This window comes from Corvus brachyrhynchos, unplaced genomic scaffold, assembly GCF_000691975.1.
Source record: "Corvus brachyrhynchos isolate BGI_N302 unplaced genomic scaffold, ASM69197v1 scaffold910, whole genome shotgun sequence".
Classification (NCBI taxonomy): Eukaryota; Metazoa; Chordata; class Aves; order Passeriformes; family Corvidae; genus Corvus; species Corvus brachyrhynchos.
Window position 1 is genome coordinate 411,224 of NW_008235730.1, and position 17,579 is coordinate 428,802.

Below are 17,579 nucleotides of genomic sequence, written 5' to 3' on the forward strand. Positions count from 1 at the left end.
TCGCTAGAGAACCCCCCCCCCCCCCCCCCACCCAACACAGCACCTGGGAAAAGTTTGGCATGAACAATTTTCAGGGTTGCTGAAGCTACAACCTCCTGTAAAAAGGACTGAAGTGGTACCACATCCTGCCAAGGGTTAACTGCCTTTGAGAGAAATCCTCCTTTTAAAGGATTTAAGAAGGTGCTAACAAAAATATTACCTAATCGAAAAGGGAACAACTTCTAAAAGGAGAAAAATGTCATCGGTTGATGCCAAAAATAAGGCAGCAGGAGCAGATAAAACACAAGCAGCTGTTTCATGTTTTAAAGGACCATTTAACTGTTCTGTTTTAAATCTTTCCATCCCACAGTAGATGATGTCAGTTTGCCTGTTCTGAAAAATCAGCATGTAATTGCATGTCTCCAAAAGTAATTACATTCAACAGCAAATTTCATCAGATTAACAAATTGATTTACATTTCATTGTTGCATTTCAAGAAAACCTCTCACATGGTGAGAGAAAATACAGGGAGAGAGGCCCAAAAGCACCTGCAGTTATAACTAAAGAAAGGCAAGGGACATCATTAGCAAACAACTTTGGCATTACAATGCTTTCAGAAGCAACAGAAAAAAAGAACATTTTTGGAATAAATGGTTCCAGAGAGTTGAGGATGATTTTATCTCTGCACCTACATCTCTTCCTCATTAAATATGCATGAGGCACATGAGGACCTGGCAGGAAACCTGTCCAGATCAGCAACCTCACTGCAATTTCAAGCCCACATAATTATTTTATCGAAGTAATCACTACCTATCTCAATGTATTTTATTCTCTTTGGCCAACAACAAAGACACTTTTTCTTTACCCTCACCTAGAGCTCTCATTCGATGAGCCTGTGGCTTTTGATTTGAGAATTACACTAATTTAGAGAAAGGCTGGAAACCTCCATGGGCCATGTCCAGTCCTCAGGGGTTATTTATGCCCTGTATCAAATGCCTAATGCTTCCTCCAGAGAGGAATCAAGGAATTAGAGACAGCTCAGGCCCTGCTTTCTAACCGTGGATGGTTTCTTCGCTCGATCTTTTCCCATGTATTACCAAAGCCTTTTAGTCAGGCTCTAAACCTCAAAGAGCGGAAACGCAGAGAGCATCACTGCTGGCAATAACCATGTCACCTGAAAGAGGCTGAAAGCCTAACATAAAAGGAATGTGTGAGATCTGCTGTTCCTCCAGCTCTGTTCTGGGCCCTTCCTCAGATGGCAGGAGCTAAAGGTACCCCAAAGCTTTCCTTGGCTGTGGCAAAGTGTCATCCATCATTTAGCTCTGGAACAAAACAAATGTTTCCTGAACTACACTAAACATGAATGGCAAGTAAAATTAAAGCTTAATTCAAAGTGGTATTAATATTCCTGCTAATGCAGACCACCTGTTTTAGGGGTAATGTTGCCAATAAAACTAGCAGGGTGATGGGGAAGAGCACTAGAAGAAGAATTTCAAATCAAAACTGCTTTAATGAAGAAGCTTTACTTTGAAAAATGAGAATTTCAGAAGGTTTCAGTATTTACATACTGCAGGACACAACAGCAATGAAACACTGAAATAAACAATGATAAAGATCAGATCGACAGCTTTGTCTGAGGATTGTGGAGTCTTCTTAGGAATGTAATTCCTGGCAGTTTGTAAAATATTGGCTAATATTTCCAACTTAAATAGCCACGTTCACCATAAGAAAAAACAAGACCCATTCCTCAGCAGAATCTCAGTCTAGTGTATAATTCATCTTGACTCAGAAATGCAGCTGACGCCAGGTGGCTCCACCTAAATTTTGCCTAAGTACTAAAACAGGAAATACCTCCCGGCTAAGGAAAAGACCCATTTCCAACATCACTGCCAGCTCTGCTAAGCCAAAGAGATGTGAAGGGAATTTGCTCTCCTATATACCTACAGCCATTTTCAGCATATGATGGAAACCAGGGGGAATTTTTTCCCAGGTCAAAGGAGGCAATTAGTAACTATAACACAATCCTATGGCAAACCCTTGGGTTGCAGAGAGAGGCAGAGAAGTCTTTTGATGCCTGTGAAACAACAGAGCTTCGGCTATTCCCTTAAGACAACTCAGGACAGAAGAAAAGGTCTTAAAAAAATTAGTAGTCACAGGTCTAATATACAAGGCACTTGAATCCAAGAAAGTGCCTGCTCTGAAATGTTTAATAGGAGCACAGTCATACTCCCAGATCTATCAGAAATCTCACATAATGCAGCAGTGCAGCTCTTCACTGGAGCACTAAAATGAGTGTTTTCCTTCCAAAGTTGGACACAGTCATCCTGGCAATGGAAATTTAAGCAAAGCAACAGAAGGCAGAGAGGGAGGGCCCCGAAGGAAGGGGATTCATTAAAGAGCACATCAGCTAATGGCTGACATCTCATTCCTGGGGATGGCACCTGCAACAGATCTATACAGATCAGCTGGAGCTGTGACACCTGGATTTCTCCTACAGAGCCAGGCTGGGAGAGCTGGGGGTGTTCAGCCTGGAAAGAGAAGGCTCTGGGGAGACCTTAGAGCCCCTCCCAGGGCCTAAAGGCACTCCAGCAGAGCTGGAGAGGGACCTGGGACAAGGGCCTGGCGTGCCAGGACACAGGGAATGGCTTCACACTGGCAGACAGCAGGGTTAGATGGGATTTGGGAAGAAATTCTTCCCTGTGAGGCCATGGCACAGGTTGCCCAGAGAAGCTGTGGCTGCCCCTGGATCCCTGGAAGTGTTCCAGGCCAGGCTGGATGGGGCTTGGAGCAGCCTGGGATAGTGGAAGGTGTCCCTGCCCACGGCAAGGGTTTGAATGAGATGATCTTTAAAGTCCCTTCCAATCCAAACCAGTCTGTGATTCTAGGATTCTGTGTGCCAGTCCAAACACAGTCACCTGTGACAGTCACCTGGATCATTGCCGAAAGAAAGCACCACAGACCAAATTATGGTTTAATTACAGCACATTTGAGCCTGTCCTCAATTTCCAGGTCTCCCATTAGTTACTGTTTCTGCACTTGACCTCCTGACACTTCCTGTGCCAGCTGCAATCCACTGAAGGGACATGAATTGTTTCCACCTTTCAGTTCACCACTCTCCCTTTCAGCAGATGAACCAGAGAGCAACACAGCATTTTGAGTGGGTTCACCAATATCTTCCTATCAGGGTAAACAGCATGTTTGGAAATAGGTTAATTAGGACAACACATGATGTGACTGAGTTAAGCACTCCATAGATGGTCTTTAAGGTCCCTCCAATCCAGTTCATTCCATGAACTTTCTGTGTAAAAAGGGATAAAGATATAAAGGAGACTATATAGATAGACGATCCTGAAATAAATCAAGTAGAAGAAACCGGAAGAAAGTTTGAGAAACTAAAATTGAAGGCAGCAGGGGCAATTTTAGCTATTTTTCCATTACAGCCTTTATGAAATCTGAGTAGAAGGCAACAATTTAAGTGAGTTGAATGTTTCCCACTGGTTCTCAAATACTCTTCAAAGAGTGGGAGCTATGCAATGCTGCTGCAGCCTCCAGCACCCTGCACATGCAGCGATGCTATGTAGTTACAGTGGCACTCTTTGAAGCCCAACACGACGATGAATTGCCAAGACAATTATATATCGTGAATATCTAATGAGATTTTGCAAATGGTACATTTTGTATGCAAGGGCTGCAAAATTCCTTCACCTCTTTTTGTTTCTTGAAGCATTTGGTTCATAATTAACATTTAAACATGTTCAAATCAAAATCCTTCAACCAACACAAAGGAAAGAGAGGAGGCAATTGCCAGTTAATGATACAATTACAAACTGGTTTTGCCTTAATCAGCTCCTAAACATCTTACACATTCTCAGGACGTAGAGATCAATGCAAGATGCTCTGAATCTGAGAGGAAAAAGTCAAATATCAGATGGGACAGAATGTTAGTGAATGTAAACAATAGTTTGGGTATGAAACAAGACTAAACCACCAATTTCTATTTAGTGAGTGGTAGCAAACACCATCAGCAGTAAATTGTAACGGAGCAGAAAGCTTACAGCCAGGGGAGAATTTGCTGCATTAGTAGATTGAATTTTCACCCCCCTGTACACTCTGGGGAGGGATTCACTCACTGGAATCAGCTCCAGGTAAATACATACTAGTTTCAACAGTGTTAAAACCTGCTGACATTTACACAGGTATCAAAGAGAGTTTCAAATTCTCACCATTAACTACTTGTCAGCTCCAGAACTGCAGTTTCACCTCAGAGTGAGCTCACTTTGCATGCATTGAAACCCATGAAGAGAACTCCTCTGAAAGTTTCTGCACTGAATTCCTTTGCTTCTTACTGTGCTACTGTACAGCTGATTATTTATAGTCAATCTCTCTCTTCTACTCTGAGCTAAATTTGGAAAGAGTAACAAAGCAAACTCACAATGAAGATTAAGCAAACAAAAATAGTGGGAAAAAGATTACTGTTACATTTATATAAGTGAAAAAAAAGCTCAACCCTTCAATGCCCACTAATGTCCTTTCCTAAAGGGTGCATTCCCACTTTGGGGGAAGATAGGGAATATTTAGAGCAAAGCTGAAGAGAGGAAGGTGAACAGCTGGGGTTTGTTAAATGCTTCAAAATTCCATGTGTCCAACGTTTGCAGCAAAGAAAAGCTCACAAAGCAGAGAGAATGGAAATATCCAGACACTGTTGACAAGACCTTACCTGGATTTTCAGGAAAGCTTGGCAAGGTAAGGCTTCAAGTGAACTCCTGCATGCTTGGAACTGCTCAGAAAGGAGGAATTAGGAAGATGATTGCTGTATTTTGAAGGCTTTCTGCATTTTGCTGCTTTAGTTCTTTTACTGAATAATCATTTTAAGTCATTAACCAGGCAGGAAAAGACATCCTAAACCAATATACTTTAAAAAAGAAATGAACTGAAGTGGTTTGGAAAAGAGGTGGAGCAAGACGGGGAAAGAAGAGCCAGAACTGAGCATTGGCAGGGACACAGCCATCTCTTACACAAAGGAGCATTTATACTTTCCAAGTGCAGATTTTAACAGGCAAGGAGAGTGAGTAAGAGACAGATTTCAATCAAGGACTTCAAGATAAAGTTTGTAATACTTAAAGAAAAAGTGGATTACAGAATTGCTTTGCAGTAAAAACTATATTTCTGAAGTTTTCTGTTGCAAGATTTTGTATAAACACTCATGTTTAAATACATCTGTTGTATTGAAATTGAAAATAAGCCAGGACAAGTGAGTGTATGCACAAGGACAGTTTACTAAGATATTCAAACAAAGAAAAACCCCCAAAAATATGACTTGGACATGCTGCACTGCCCAGGAACAGCCCAAACACACGCGTGAGCTGCCAGGTGACGCACACACATGAGGACAGAATAATTTCCAGCAGCTTGGCAGGAGCAGAATTTTCCTGACTTTGACATACTCTATTAAAATCAGTGTAATTTCCAAAGGGAAATTGAAACATGTTCTGTAGCTGTGTGACAGTTTAATAGCGTACCTGCAATGAGGAATACTGTGGGAGACAAGCTAGGAGATAAGAGAACAGTTTGCATCCTGCACATACTGCAACATGGAGTTTTAATTAACAAGCCAGTCTGCCCTGAAGGACTGATCCCAACAGCACAGGAACTTTTCTGCAGTGAAATCAGGGATGAACCCCTCGGAAAAATAAATCAGAGAGGGAAAGGTCTAAATAAAAACTATTCCTGAGAAGAATGTAGCATGGGATGAGTCAAGGACTGACTTGAGCTAGGAAGTCTTAAAATCACAGAATCAGAGAATGAGGTGGGTTGGAAGAGATCTTAAAGCTCATCTCAATCCATCCCCCTGACATGGGCAGGGACACCTTCCACTATCCCAGGGTGCTCCAAGCCCTGTCCAACCGGCCTTGAACACTTCCAGGGATGGAGCTGCCACAGCTTCTCTAGGTATTTGTCCAAAAAATCTTTGTCCCAAAAACCTGTACCATGATTTAGCTTCTATTTTATCATATTGAACACAAACTACAAAGAGCCACAACTTCACAAAAATGAAAAAAATTGGGGTATGGAATGGACAGGTAGGAACACAGACTGCAACTAAGGGAAGCTCAATCCATCACAGCAGATTGCACAAGACCTGAAAGGACACAGTCAGTCCTGGTTTTTAGCTATGCACTGAAGAGGAAACTAATAGAAATACTATGGACCACAGATTCCTGGTTGCTGCCAGACTTTTTCACAAAAAGTGTGTCTCAACGAAAAAGAGCTGATGCTATTTTAGACTTTGTTTTGGCAAGTAATAAAGGCATTAAGAAGAGCTGGTGATAAAACATTAACTTGGATTGAGTGCATACAAGCACATTCACATTAAATTAAGGATAAAGAGAGGTTAAGTGTTGTAAGAGAATCAAAGTTCACTCTTTAACTATGAGAAATGAAATCAAACAGTAAAATCAAGTGGACTAAGGAGATCAGGAATGGGAAAGCTGCCATCTAAATATTTCTCTCAGGTCAAAGATGCAAAACTATTTGAAAGCTGCATCCTCAGAGCTAACCTCAAAAGGAACATGAGGATCAATTAAAGAGACTTCATATTAAGGAGAGGAAAGGATTCATTAGCAATGTCTTTAAAGCCAGCAAGAAGTAGAGAGATCAAATAAGAACTGCCAGAAGTCAAGCTGTGCCAGAGCTCAGCAAATGAAAACAAAGCATACAAGTAAAGAAAACCAGGAGGGGAAGGGAAGAGGGGATGCTGTAAGAAGAGGTATGAAGAGTTTTCATTAGGGACAAGGACACTGAACATGGGTGCAAGGCAGTGTTTAATGGGAATGAAGTTACAGGAGATACACAACAAAGGTGGAGACAGAACTCAAGTGTTTTGATGCATTCAGAGCCAGGGAAAGCACACAACACGCATCCCAACTCCAAAAGAAATGGTTCATGAAATAGTATCCTCTGGAATAAAGCTGTTAAAGCAGTTTACCATCTGAGCATAGCTGCGCATGGAACATTTAGAACTTGTACTTAGGGAAGAAGGGAGAATCTAAATATTCCCCCTCCCAAGACCTCTAGAGAAAGCAAAGTTTCAAGACAAGTTGAATGAAAGAACTTAATTAGTAAATGAAAAACTGAAATGAACAAGCAGTGGAGCTGACAACAGTAACCTGTGCCATACCAGTTCACTATCTTCTGTTTGGAAAAATAATTTATTATATAGACCTAGGCAACAGAACAGAGCTAATCCAAGTTTCATTATGGATATCAATATAATGGGAATTCTTGGGTGAGATAAAGATGGTAAAGAATATTTCAAGAGTTAAGAGGGCAGAAGTTAGTTCAAGGATGGCATTTGAACAGAACGACTGATACATTCATGTCCTCAGAAAGTCCTGAGGGGGCCCCGGAGCTGCTCCAGGCCTGGAGCCCCTCTGCTCTGGAGGCAGCCTGGGAGAGCTGGGAATGTTCCCCTGGAGAAGGGAAGGAGCCAGGGAGAGCTGCGAGCCCCTTGCAGGGCCTAAAGGGGCTCCAGGAGAGCTGCAGAGGGACTGGGGCCAAGGCATGGAGGGACAGGAGCCAGGGAATGGCTTCCCACTGGGAAAGGGGAGCTTGGGCTGGGATGTTGGGAAGGAATTGCTGGCTGGGAGGGTGGGAGCCAGTGAAAGCTGTCCCTGCCCATGGCAGCGGGTGCAACAAGATGATCTTTACAGTCTGTTCCAACGCAAAGCATTCCATGATCTCTGTTCCAGACCTCAAAGGATTTTGTCCTTCAAAGAACACCCACATCACTCTGAGCACACAGGGGGTTGATACTTGACGAGCCCACTGCAAGAAGGAGGCCGAGGCTCCTGTGAATTGTGAGCTGCCTCAGCAGCTGCAGAGTCGCTGTGACTGCCATCACAGAGTGATTCTGTCTGATTTTATGACCACCAAGCTTCATCCACTGCTTCTCCTGCACCAGCTTCATCACCACAGCACTGCCTGTCAACCAACTATACTGAATGAAGTGAAAGAATGAGCTTGTCCCTCTTGTCCTGCACATGCCACCAGCCTTAGGCAGCAGCAGGAGAAAAGGGATGGTCCTCGAGCTGTGCCTTTTGAGAACCAGACACTGAAGCGCCACTAAAGTATTTCCTCTGTCTGCTCTTTCCAGGCTTCGTCTTTAGCTTTATCAGTCTTTTTCTACAACATCAATATCATCAATCTGAAGTCACACATCTCGTGAAACACAGCCCTGTTAATAAGTGTGTCACTTTATTTCACAGCACATCTTCAGATCCACTGGGCTGAGGCCAACATCAGAAGATGCCTCACACCTTCCTCTTATCCAGGAACATCAAACTCTGTCTGCTGTGGGATTACACCAAGGCTGGTTCAGCTTGGAAACTCCAAGCACAGCAAACTGCCACAGTTCTTGAGAGAAACAAAAAAAGCACCTTTAAATAATTTTACATATATTAGCAGCTCTTACCTGTATTTTTATGGGCCAGGTGAAATTGCTGACGTAAACAAAGAATGTGATGTTCGGGTTGTTGCGGAAATCAAATTTCTCATTGGAGAAACTGTCCTTGTATTCTTTTATATTGGTTCTGGAAACAACTGGAATTTCCTCCCCAGCCTGCGTGCCAGCTGTTGTAAGGAGTAGGAAGAAAAGATATTTCAATGTGTATTTAAGAAAACAAACAAATGGGCAAACCAACCTAAATTCTAGTGTTAAAAAATTAACTATTCATTCAAAACCAACTATTTCAAGATGCACTGCATTATCAAAATCAATGTGTGCCAAGATGTTGCATTGTTAAAAATAAAATTTGCACTTTTAATGTTTACAAAATACACTATTAAAGTTGAAAACATAGGTTTTTTAAACATTTTACCTCCTCCCTCAGGCTGACTATTTAAGAACACTACACAAAAAGTACATAGGTTAAAAACCCCCCAAGTTTTCCCAGTTAAATTTGCATTTGTCAGAAACTGATAAAGAAGCTCTCAAGTTACTTAGATCATCCTCAATTCACCTGCAAAACTTGTGGACCAAGTAATGTTGAGGTTGAAGTTTTTAGATGCATTGATGAACATGTCCAGGTCTCTGTTTTGCTAAAGGAAGAAAACAAAGAGGAAACCCCATTTTTAGGATAAGCAATTTTACTGTACTGTTTCCTAGGAAATCTTCACTACAAAAAATTATCCTGAAATTTGTTACTTACATAAAGAAAATACATCAAGCTAAAAACTTTATACTACATTTTCTGAAAGAAGCATTCTCCTCCTCAAGGAAAACCTAACAAAGAATAAGAAAGTCACACATATAGAATATCACAGGAAGAACTGAGACACAAGATATGGGGTGAAAACAAGCAAATTGTCTCTGCTCTGGAGACAGGCTGAGAGAGATGGGATTGTTCAGCCTGCAGAAGAGAAGTGCCTAAGAAGTGCCTAAAGGGGCCCCAAGAGAGCTGGAGAAGGACTTTGGACAAGGGCCTGGAGTGCCAGGACACAGGGAATGGCTTCACACTGCCAGAGGGCAGGGAGAGATGGGATACTGGGAATAAATATGAGGGTGGGCAGGCCCTGGCACAGGGTGCCCAGAGAAGCTGGGGCTGCCCCTGGATCCCTGGCAGTGTCCAAGGCCAGGCTGGACATTGGGGCTGGGAGCAGCCTGGGACAGTGGGAGGTGTCCCTGCAGAGGACCTGGTAGAGGGTTTGGAGCAGGATGATCTTTAAGGTCCCTTCCAACTCAAACTGTTCTGTGATTTAAAAAAACTGGAATGGCTCAGAGGTTGTTCAATCAACTGGAAAGAATCAGCTGTGGCTCCTTACGAAATTGTACTGTGATGATTTGGGACTGCACGGCCAAGCCAAGGTCAGAAAGCTCTGGCTGTTCCAGGGAGCTGGACACACCTTCCACACCACAAGACTACACCTGGAGACCCACAGAACTGTAACAATTCATCGCCTCCAGGGCTAAGAGAAGACAAAGGACAAAGTTAAAGGGGAAAATAGAAAATTTACCTCTTCAGGTGTTGCTACAAAATTGATTGCTGTGTAATAGCGATCGTCCTCCTGGGAAAGGCTGAAGGTGAACTGATAGTCGATGAGAAGAGTATCTGTAAGGAATGCAGGGAGACAGTTATCCCACCTCCTGGAATAAAGAAACTTCTGTAAAGGAAGGCACGGTCTCACTGAAGGGTTTCTTGGACAACCAGGACATGACACTGTCATGACACTGCTACAAATGACTCCAACCTACATATGATCCCACTTAAGGAACAAAAAACTCTGGGAGTTGAGCCTAGAGGGGGAAGAGAGGTGGCTTACACTTGCCAGGCAACAGCCTCCAGCCTTGATCTAAATCAATATCCTACCTATACATTGTAAAAAACATGCCAAAAGATTTACTTTTCCAGCCTGCAATACCTCTGTGATCTAAGGAAATAGCAGAAAAATTCAATAGCTGTGTAATTCCCACTTGGAAGGGGATAATGCACAGCACAAAGAAATATTCAAGGAATAGAACCAAGCAAGACTGGATCTGGACAGCACAAGGTTCTTCCTGTAAGAGTTCGTAAGTTTTGCCTTTTCCCACTTTTTGCCCATTTAACCATCCCTGCCATTTCAGCAAGGAATTTGGTCATTCTTACACAGAGATTGTCATGAGAAGCCAGCAGTGCCCTTGTTTGGCCACACAAGCAGAATTCAAATATGACAAAACCAGCCAGTTGATCATTTCTGTGCTGGACAAAACCACTATTGGAGACTTTATGTAATTTAAGATTCTATCTCTCCACGCCTGCCAGGCTGCTGATTGCTAATATTTGCAAATAGAAGCTGGAAAGTTTCCATTAGGTAATCTGAATCTTGGCAAAGGATCTTCTGGAACTGCATGGGAATCCAACTGTTCATTTCAGAGGAAACGTGGCAATTTTGTAATCCATTCTAACATGGACCAGAATTTAAAATAAACAGTATTTTGCATTTATACAAATTCTAGACATTCTTTGTTTTTTACCTACTAGGAATATAGTTTAGAGGGCTCTCCAAAAGACCAGATTTCATCTCAGTCATATGAAAAACATTCAAAATAGTGTTCAAAAGATCCAATCATCACAGAGACCTTATCAAGAAAAGCATTTTCACTCTCTTTAAACAATGCATTTGAGAAAAGTGAAGGTTTTTAAGCTATTTTTTTGTCCTTTCCTTAATCCCCCATATTTTAAACACAGGTTGAGGCAACTAAAACAAGTTTTAAGTAAGGTATTTTAAACTTCAAGCACATTTTTTATCTCCAAACAAAATCCCAAGGGTACTCACAGTAACACGTTCCTTTAAGTGGATTTCCCTGATATCTGTTTTCTACTTCACACCTAAAAAGAATACATATTTTTTAATAAACGGATTTTTTTTGCAGTTCTGTGTATTCCCAGCCACTAAATACCAGTAAATACAACCTGTGCTGATAACAGTATACAATTAAAGATGAATGTCTGAGCTAGACTGGGTTGATGAAGAAATTCCATGTTCCCTGCAAGTCCAACTCACATGCAGTAAAAATGAAATATAAAATTCTGGATATTAACGTTTGCATCCACTTGGAAGTATTTATTAGCTCTTCACAATGCATGGAACTGGATTAGCTTAAGTCATTTATGGCCATTCCAGCTTCTATCCTATAAACGTTTATTCATGTGAGCAATGCTTTAAAAATAAACCTGGCAGTGAAATTATTTGGAATTAAATTATTTCCACTAACATTACGCTAAAAGCATTTCTGTTATGTTACAGAGAAACCTCCAGCAAATTTGTTGCTCTAAAACTGCTCCATTAAACTGCTTGAATGTCAAAGGCTCATTTCGGATATATTTACACTCCCACAGCATCAGAGAGCACGGACAGTAAAATCTACCAATTAAAAAGAAACTCTTGAGGGAAAAAGTGAAGTGGAGAGAGCCCAGAGGAGGCCCCGGAGCTGCTCCAGGCCTGGAGCCCCTCTGCTCTGGAGGCAGCGCGGGAGAGCTGGGAATGGTCCCCATTACTTACAAGAGCATGTAGTGACAGGACAAGTTGGGAAAGGCTTCAAACTGGAAGAGGGCAGATTTAGATTAGATGTTAGAAAAAAATTCTTTACTGGGATGGTGGTGAGGCACTGGAACAGGTTGCCCAGAAAAGCTGTGGATGCCCAGCCCTGGAAGTGTCCAAGGCCAGGCTGGACGTGGCTTGGAGCAGCCTGGGACAGTGGGGGGTCCCTGCCCATGGCAGGGGTGGAACGGGATGATCCCTAAGGTCCCTTCCAACCCAAACCATTCTGTGATTTTATGTATAGTTTGGGAGATGGGGATTTTTTCACCCATCCCCTCTGCGTGACATTCCCAGTTGAATTGTTTTTAAAACTGGAAGTCTTCAGGAAATCGTTCTGTTCATGATATTCCCCAGGGGAAGCACGGCTGGCTGCACCCTCGGTGCAGTCACTCAACTGTCAGGAGGAAGAAATGAGCAGAGGCATCATAAACACAACCATTAAAAAATGGGGGGGTGTCCAAGGTGGTATGTGCACAACTTTTTGATTTCAAATAACAAAGGGAAATGAACTCACAGTTGACACTCATCTCCTTTGATTCCCTTGGTTGTGCAGAAACATTTCCCTGTGTTTGTGTTGCAGACGGATGCATGGCCATTGCACTTGCAAGCTGTTGAGAAGAGAGGGGAGAAGATGCAACGTTGAATGAAGAAGAGAAACAAATTCAATAGCAATTAAGTCCTTTAGCTGTCAAACTGAGATACATCAACAATTACCGTGCAGATGAAAACCCATTTGGTGCTCTTTGCTTTCTTTGAGCTACAGAAGGCAGATGAAAATAGACCCTTGCATCAAAACCGAGCAAGCACAAGCTACCCAGGACTGATGTTTTCTAGGAAATCATCATCAGACTGTGCTTTTTCGCCTCAAAAATTTATTTAACTTCCTCTGCTGTTGTTAGACAGCAGGGCTGATATCATAACTAGGAAGGAAAAGATAGTATTTGGAATAATTTTGGGCTTGCTAACACATTTCAGCCAAACTCAAAACTCTTGAGAAAAGAGTTTGGAAAATAAAACAAAGCCTGTGGGACTTCAAGGGTTTTTCCTAGAAATAAATAAATAGGCCTTGGGAAAAATAATGTTTCATCAGTCCTACTGAGGAAATAATGTCATTATCAACAGCATCAGCAGAAAACAAATGGTGCTAAGATGATTACGTCCATGCTGGAACTAGTTTGGGGTGCATTCCCCAATATATTTTAGGATAATTTTGCACTGAATGTCATCGAGTTGTGGTTGAAGCAAACCTGCACAGCCCTGAACAACTCCAGGTTTGGCACATGCCCAAAACAGACCACCTCATACACCTGAGTCTGTTCAAGATCCAATCCAAGGTAGCACGGTGGGGACATACAGTAGATTTTCTTCACAAAAATGCTCCTGATTTAAACTAAATGCTCATATTGACACACTTTGAGACCTTTATTCATAAAGATGTAGAAGAGAAACATGAAAAAAAAACCCAAACCAAATCAACAAATAAGAACAAAGCCTACACAACCAGTTGACTTTGATATCTCGCTCACTATCACTGGAAGAACAGATTTAACAATTTCTCCTAGTATGCAGGTGCCTTTTAGTAGTTGTTCTGCCAATGAAGGTGCATCCATCTGGAGCTGCACATAGCAGAGTGTACAATGTAAGGAAAAAACTACACAAAGCGAAGATCTCGTTTTCGGTCCCTGAGCTTGCTGGGAACAAGGCGCTTTGAAGGCCGGAGCCTCCCTGCTAAGAAGACATATTCCTCCTCACTAAGCAGTCATGCCAATCAATGTACCAGCAGATTCTTAGACATTAAGTCCCCAGTCCTGAATATCTCTGCCAGCCTTGGACCTTATTATAGGAATCCTTTTGATATCTTCTTTCTGCTGGCACATAATGGAAGCTATACTGTATCAGCAACACTTAATTGTGCTTCTCAGATGCAAGGGAGAGGTTTCCAAGCAGCAACACAGACATAAGAGGAAGAAGCTAAAAGGCCTATTGTGGGAACAACGAGACAGAATGAAAATTCAACAAAATAATTGTATTCTGTGAAGGAAACACACTTTTCATTAGAGCCACTTAAAGAAAAATAAGTCTTAGTACTATTGAGAATGTCTTCTTTTCTTACACTTTGCACAAGGGAAGCAAAGTGAAGCTGGATCAATATTCAAGATGAACACACATGAAATCTCCTGATTTTTAAACCTCAAGTTGTTTAGAGGCAGATTGCAGCATCTTGAGCAATAACATTAATTTTTCTTTCCTCTCTGCTCTTCAGCCACATGCATATCAAGAAGACTGAACACTCAAATATTCCCATTTAAAACAACAGAATTTATTCATTTATCCACTTTCCTACAAGCCTGTAACTGGAGATCATTTACTAAAGAACTGGGATATGCACAAAGAGACATTTTCTCATTGTTTTTCAGAGAACTTTAAACTTTGGAAACAAACTATTGATAGAATGTTCCTGACAACCTCGCTGGAGTCTACAAATGACAATTTCCCGCCAGAGTTGGATTATGGAGCAGAAACCCAAAACCACTGGAAAAGGCTTTTTGACTGTGAATCATGGTAACAGCCTGATGATGAACCACCTTCCAGTGAGCCTTCTTCCACCTTCTTCACAAACCACGGGTCATGGACTCATTCGGAGATGGGCATGGGGATCGTTACTCCTCTTTCTACATTTGTGAGGGTCCAGCTTCCCAATGGCAACACCGTCACCCACCTGCCCAACACTATTCTTCCACGCCACGTGCTTTAGCTGCCCTGCAGGGCCCCCTGAGCCCTGGAAGACGGAAACAGGCAGGCCCGTGGCACCAGCAACTCATGGGCCACCAGCAAAGGCTGCATGGATGTGTTCGGAAGCACTGCCACAGCTGCAATCTGATTTCAGGCATAATAGTGCCTTTCCTTCGCTTGCAAATAACTTCCTTATCTCCCACCAGCATATTTTCATGGGAAACTTTAATCAGAAAATTCAGAAAAATCCTGAAGGCAGAGAAAGCACCTTGCAGCTATTTTTACATTTGATGTGCTGTATTTCCTGCCCTTCCTGATTAATACTCCTCTACTTAGACACTTCCTAAAAGCAACCTCTGAGGAGTGATTTACCTGCCATTTAGTTATTATCTGCCTAGCTCTGCCAACACCAGGGTGCATGATGTGATGCAAACAATTTTTTCAGGGAAATAACTGCAGTTTGACAAAATATTTTCAATACAAGTAATATAACCTTGTGTTGGGACTTTTTACAGGGCTATGTAGGAGTGAAGGCATTGAAATAAAAGAGAGCAGGGTTAGATGGGATATGGGGAAGAAATTCCTCCCTGTGAGGGTGGGCAGGCCCTGGCACAGGGTGCCCAGAGCAGCTGTGGCTGCCCCTGGAACCCTGGCAGTGCCCAAGGCCAGGCTGGACAGGGCTTAGAGCAGCCTGGGATAGTGGAAGGTTTCCCTGCCCATGGCACGGGTGGAATAGGATGGCCTATTGGAACCCTTCCAACCCAACCATTCCATGATCCCATGACTCACACTAGGCAATGAGTGTGCAAACACACAGATGTTTGTGTGTCAGGCTGGAGTGTACAACAACCGTCTCCAGCATGGCTGTGACTGTGGGCTCTAAAAACAGAGCAGCACAAAGTATTGCTCACAAATGCACAAAAAGAGTGAAATCAGCACATTATTAACGGGAAAGGATGGAGGGACCATGGCTCAGAGAAGGGAGAAAACAGGAGCTGGCTCTGCTGCCTGTCAGCCAATCCTTATCTGAAGAATTCCCCTCTGGAAAGGTTTTCACCAAGCAAAAATAACTAATGGGCAGCAGTCAGCCTGGCTGCATCAGATAGGGTGATTTGCTCTTGCTTTCCCTTTCCCAATCCATCTCAGTCTTTCTGCCCAGGTTCCTGCTTCCCTCATTCTTTCCCCCTTCCCAGTAAATAGTGTTAAATCACAGCAAATTAAAAACCTGGACCCAAAGCACTTGAGAGCAAAGCACTTCTGACATGAGCTTCTGGTTCCATCAGATAAGGAATGAATGCTGTTCCACAACCTCTCAACACATTTTCTAATTTCTTTTTCAGGCATCTGGATGATTTCAGTCTGTCATTCATTATCTAACAACAAACTATTTTGGGACAATCCTTATGCACAAGAGTCCAAAGGAACTTACTCTCCATTTGCAGACACATAGAAAAGCGACACCTACCAACAGGCACATTGTGATCCAATGATTAAACCTGAAAGCTCAGGGTAGAATTCTGTATTTTCTCAGGCAACTCAGCCTCAATTTATTCATTACTGCATTTCAAAGTATCTTCACCCAAAATGAGTTTATGAGTATCAGCAGTATTTAATCTGGCAGATAATGTTGTGAAATCAAGTGTCAGGGATGCACCTTCTCTTTTGTACCTGTGCTGTCTGTTGGAATTCCATATCCCTTTTCTCTAAGGGAGGCAGCTGTATCCCTGTGAGTTTTTCACCCCCTTCCTCGAATCTGTCCATTGGGAAGTTCTTCATAGCCTCAACCATCACCACCTTCCTCCTGCCTGAGGAAACAGGACTCCATGCTCCAGCTACTGACTCTCATCTTCATCCAAAAGGTCAGCACTACTTCCAGTAAATGCACTAAATGAATATTCAAGTATTTTCTACTGGATTGTCTCCACACTTGGAAGAAGCAACAAAAAGTCTTCAATGTCCGCTCACTAATCACCTCTGCTTTGATCTTCCAGGATGGCCACAAACCACCCACACTCATTTCACAGAAGTACTGACGCTACTCTGAGCAATGTTATTTTTATTCTACCTCTTCCACCACTGTATCTAATTGTCTCATTCCACCTCACTATACTCCATTAACATAATCCACTGGGACCAGGGCTGTTTAACATCTCTGTTGGTGACAGGGGCAGTGGGATTGAGGAATCCACAGCAAGTTTGCTGGTGACAACAAACTGGTATGGTCAGCATGCTAGAGGGAAGGGGGGACATCCAGAGGGACCTAGACAGCATCCAACGGTACCTGGATGGCATCAAGAGGGACCTGGACAGACTGGAGACATGGGACTGTGTGAACCTCATGAATTTCAACAAGGCAAAGTGCAAGGTCCTGTACCTGGGTTGATGCAAGCCAGAGCACAAACACAGGATGGGTGGGGAATGGCTGGAGAGCACCCCTGTGGAGTAGAACTTAGGGGTGCTGGTGGATGAGAGCTGGACGTGCCCCAGCCCAGAAACCCCCTATGCCTTGGGCTAATCCCCCAGTGTGAGCAGCAGGGGAGGGGGGAAATCTGCCCCTCTGCCCTGCTCAGGTGAGAGCCCACCTGCAGAGCTGCCCCAGCCCTGGGGCCAAGAGCAGAAGGATGTGGAGCTGCTGGAGAGAGCCCAGAGGAGGCCCCGGAGCTGCTCCAGGACTGGAGCCCCTCTGCTCTGGAGGCAGCCTGGGAGAGCTGGGAATGTTCCCCTGGAGAAGGGAAGGAGCCAGAGAGAGCTGCGGACCCCTTGCAGGGCCTAAAGGGGCTCCAGGAGAGCTG

General features: G+C 43.0%; 1 protein-coding gene across 1 annotated transcript in view; it reads right to left on the reverse strand.

Annotated features, from left to right (window-relative positions):
* ATRN (attractin) overlaps positions 1-17,579 on the reverse strand; it is a 142,892-nt gene that overhangs the window by 55,583 nt on the left and 69,730 nt on the right. The window contains exons 21-25 of the mRNA XM_008631833.2: positions 12,569-12,662; positions 11,290-11,342; positions 9,991-10,085; positions 8,997-9,075; positions 8,450-8,607 (exon numbers count right to left, since the gene is read on the reverse strand). Coding sequence (XP_008630055.2) covers positions 8,450-8,607; positions 8,997-9,075; positions 9,991-10,085; positions 11,290-11,342; positions 12,569-12,662 — 479 coding nt within the window. The remainder of the gene's footprint in view (positions 1-8,449; positions 8,608-8,996; positions 9,076-9,990; positions 10,086-11,289; positions 11,343-12,568; positions 12,663-17,579) is intronic.